At 33.7% G+C, this 4,547-nt stretch overlaps 1 protein-coding gene across 1 annotated transcript; it reads right to left on the reverse strand.

The window, feature by feature from the left end:
* Nucleotides 1–682, reverse strand: LOC113729766 (arabinogalactan protein 23-like). The gene has a single exon (XM_027254000.2). The coding sequence runs from the start codon at nt 564–566 to the stop codon at nt 381–383; it is 186 nt and encodes a 61-aa protein (XP_027109801.2). The 5' UTR covers nt 567–682; the 3' UTR covers nt 1–380.
* Between the last annotated feature and the right edge of the window lie 3,865 nt (nt 683–4,547).

A 4,547-nucleotide genomic window follows, 5' to 3' on the forward strand; every position in this document is an offset into this window, starting at 1 on the left:
AAATGGATAAATAAACTTAAGTGGAAGTTCTTAAAATTAACTTCTGTAGAACGGTTTCAATTGTTTATATTGAATTTGTCTTGTTTGAGTTTTTCGTTGATGTACCTTTTTAAGATGTAAAAATGGTGCACATTTCAGTCCCCCAAATTCTTATACGATAAATAGTCCTTGGAAGAACTGTTGCTTCATCTCCTTGTTTCACTATTCAAAGCAATGTCAAATCCTACCAAAATGTTCTAATTAGATTAGGGTATATCATTAGCTGATTGTTTGTATCGATATCCAGATATCATGCCCTAACACACCTTTATTACATTCCTACCCACTTCTCCATTTCTCAATATCTCCTTCGCCCCTGAAACTAATTGTTTACAATTAATTTAGTGCATGTAGTAGGCAAAGAAGGACACGAGGGAGGCACCGACAACGGTTCCAACGGCGGGCAATGCAGCATAGGCACTGTTGGCTGCTGCTGGTGCAGGTGCGGGTGCCTGGCTCTCAGCCAAGACTGCGCTCATAGAGGCAGCGGCCACAAGGACTGCACAAGCGATCTTCTTCATCTCCATTTTTTTTGGGTTTTTTTAAGGCAGTTGAAGGGCAAGAACCTCAAAGAATTTTGAGAATGGTTACCCAACCTTGCCCCTTTCGGTTGAAAATATGCCTGTGCTTCTGATGCTCTTGATGCAGGATGCTCTTGCTTGGCTTTCTTCCTTCGTTAATGGAAACCATTTATAGGTGTGGTTTTGGACTTTGTTGGAATAAATGTGTGGTGATTTGCTGGTAAAGTAGTTGTTTCCATGAGGACAGGAGATGTTTAAGCTACTCCCTTGAATGGTTCTTTATATAAGTGGTTTAAAAACAAGTAGGAGAAGTAGGAGGTTGTTTAGGGTATTTGTTGTTGCACCTAAACTAATTATGCTCTATATGTACTTTTGGTATGAGATTGTTTAATATCTATAGCCTTTAATAAAAGGGAAAACCTTATTATAAACGATATATGATTTATAGGATGAATATAAACTAAAAGATTATCCACTTCTTAATTACTTGTGTCTATCACATAGAGATATTTTGTTTCAAAACTAAGGATAAATTTACACTAAAAGATGATCCACTTTTTAATTATTTGTGTCTATCACATAGAGATATCCCGTTTCAAAATTACTTTTCTGTAGGTGAATTGTTTTAAAAAATAGTTAAGAAACGCAAGGCATAGGTGAAAAAAGGGTATATATTTTACGTGAGTCTAGGAGACTAGGGCATTAGAGACAAGGGATGGGATGACAATATGCTTACCTTGATGTTTTGATTTTTACTCAGCCAAGCCTTTTTTTAAACAATTTTTTATTTGTAAATATGATATGCGCATCTAGATTTGACCAATTAGTGATGTCCTTTCCAATTCGTGATCTTCTAAGATGGTAAAGATCCAAAACAAAACAGAATTCCAATGTGAGTAGGGATTTAAAAAAAAAAATTTTGACAGATTATCTTAAGTACTAATATTTGTCCTTTCATTTATTTATAGGCTTCGTGCTTCCAACTTTGCATCAGCACCTCTCGCACGGTAATTTATACGTGATGACTTGTCTATGACACCACAAAATTTTTGAAGCTTAATGTTATATAAAGAGAGAGCAATTGAAACCTTAATTAAAAAATATAGTGCAATTATCCAATAAATATTATAGAAGGTATTCATACTCTGTTTTGCACGAAAATGTGCTAATACATACACGGGAAATCGTGTACACTTTAGGATGTAATTTATTATATTTTTTTGTCATAAAAAGCTAAAAATTGTAGCCTTTTTTTTTTTTTATTGAATTAGCCTCAAAAGAAAAGAAGGACTTTGATCTTCTATACTGATATCAGAAAACATTAAATACAAAATTTTCCATCAAATATACTTCAAAAATATGGTGCCTCTCCTGTTTCAGTTTCATGATCAATATATACCTCCCCTTCTGTTTCAACATAATTTAATGATCAATTATATACCTTACCTTCTGTTTCAATTTCATGATCAATATATGCCTCCCTCTATCTAGAATGATTTGGATGGATTTTAAATTCTTTATTAAATTCTTCAATCCAAATAACTAGAATGATTTGGGTGAATAATAGTTTTTTAAAGAATTTGAGTTAGGGTTCACGCGGGAGTAAAATTAAGGAGAATCAGGAAAGCATGGCTTTACCTATAGAGAACAAAATTAGAACTTGAGTATTAATTGTTTAATTACACAAAAGCCTGTGACTAGAGTTAATTATTAGTTTGAAAGAAGATAATAATGGGGGAGTATGTATTGTCAATTACCTCACCAATCTCAGGATGTATTGAATAAAAAGAATATTGCATATACTAGCAGTTGAGTTGACAATATTGCCCAACAACAACCTTGAAACCCACTTGATTGTGTGTTAATTTTTCTTTCTGACGTAGTGATCAACAATGAACTAAGGAATCCTACCAACCTGGGTTCGAACTTCCCTTGGGACATTTGCCCGTCGCACAGGATTTGCCTAGTGCATCTTATCCCTCCATATGGTTGACGGGCTATTACACGGGACGGGGTTTACCTAGTTTGCACTCTCGAATAGTGACTGTGGGTGCCCTTGTCAAAAAAAAAAAAAAAATGAACTTAAGGAAATAGAAGAACTTGTTAAGTCGTTTTCTCATTATTTTCTGTCATGTTTGCAATGGAGGAAGAATGGTGGACCTTGTAATAAATAAAACAAAAATTCGATTTTACTACACAAAAGTTTTAGGGAAACTTCCTCAAAACAATTTTATAAAAAAAAAATGAAAACTACCCATCAACCCCCAAAAAAAAAAGGACCCTTCATGCATAATTAGTAACTCTCAAGATTTTGGAGATTTCCCCATATTGGCGAAAATGGAAAAAGAAAAATAGAAAGTAGTAGTAGCCTTGCTCTTGTTAAAGGGGGATTTTCATTACATTTTTTTTTTTCACGCAATACAGGATTGTAAGTCCAATGTCTATATCCAATGGCTTGTCATAACAACGCTCAATTTCGAGCATCCCCAATGCTTGTATATCTTGATTACTTCATACAATTTGTCACCTTCAATGAGCTTTTATTTTTATTTTTTATTTTTAATGAGTATCAAAACATACACGGGTGGCTTTGGCATCAGGAGGAAAGCATTATACAGATATAGTCAGGGAAGCTCAGCTGAACGCTGATCTTCCTATTGTAATATGTGTGGACGCCAAGGGATTGCCATTGGAACCTGATAATTTGCACCTCACCACCCCTGCCCAAGGCAGCCTGGGAGACATGCTTTCTGATGCTTTTCTTTCCAACTTGGTTGGCCGACTCACTAGCTGAGCTAAAGAATCATTTTCATGAAATAGACACATGAACAAATGGATAAATAAACTTTAGTGGAAGTTCTTAAAATTAACTTCTGTAGAACGGTTCCAATTGTTTATATTGAATTTGTCTTGTTTGAGTTTTTCGTTGATGTACCCTTTTAAGATGTAAAAATGGTGCACATTTCAGTCCCCCAAATTCTTATACGATAAATAGTCCTTGGAAGAACTGTTGCTTCATCTCCTTGTTTCACTATTCAAAGCAATGTCAAATCCTACCATAATGTTCTAATTAGATTAGGGTATATCATTAGTTGATTGCGCACATCTTTTTCTTGTGTTGCGCTTAGATCGTGCATTTTCTGAGTATGAATGGAGTTGGATTTCATGTTTCATGTTTAGTTCAAGTTTAACATGAGACTAAAATATTGAAGCAGTAAGTTAAAGTAAAACAGTTGATGTCAAAATATTAGTGCTGTTGCTTACTTTTTATTTTATTTTTGATAAGATTACAATTAACTTATAATATTGGGAGTAATAAAAATAAACTATTGTAAAACTAACTCACAAGTAGTGAAAATTACAAACAAATAACACTGCAAAATAAACCATAAATAGTAAGAAAAAAAATTCACATATAGTTAGACTTGAACCTAAGCTTTCATAACTTACCATTAATTTGTGATCTTTTCTTGCTTATTCATATCAACTAAGCAAACATTTGTGAGTCCTCTTTTTTCACTAATTTGTAAATTGGGCCTTAGGATCGTAGGAAAAGTGGATTACATTCGATACAACAAATATGTTAGGCTATAATTCTTGAGGTAGTTGACTTATGATTAAAATACCTCAAGATAAGACGTGCTAAGAGATGATGACTTTGATAGTGCCCTAACACAATTGGTTGTTTTCAAGGTGCATAAAAAATCCCTTGTCAAAGGCATATAAAAATTACGGGTTAATTTCCATACTTGAAATGACATTACAGAATGTATGATATGTATCACATGCTACATATAAACCCATGAAATTAGTTGAAGACAGAAGCTTTCAAACTGATATATCTAAGCATATATTCTTCGTCCATTTTTTGGATAATCATTTGTTTGCCAAAAATGGAGTGAAATGATAATATGTTTGGACGGAGTAGAATAACATTGTCTTGGACTCAAGTTTCAACAGCTTCACTGCTCAATGATGATTTATTGA

The sequence above is a fragment of the Coffea arabica genome, chromosome 2c, assembly GCF_036785885.1.
Source record: "Coffea arabica cultivar ET-39 chromosome 2c, Coffea Arabica ET-39 HiFi, whole genome shotgun sequence".
NCBI classification, from domain to species: domain Eukaryota; kingdom Viridiplantae; phylum Streptophyta; class Magnoliopsida; order Gentianales; family Rubiaceae; genus Coffea; species Coffea arabica.

Bases quoted from the DNA above. Each gene is read 5' to 3' on its own strand.
- LOC113729766 (XM_027254000.2), bottom strand. From the start codon at position 566: ATGGAGATGAAGAAGATCGCTTGTGCAGTCCTTGTGGCCGCTGCCTCT.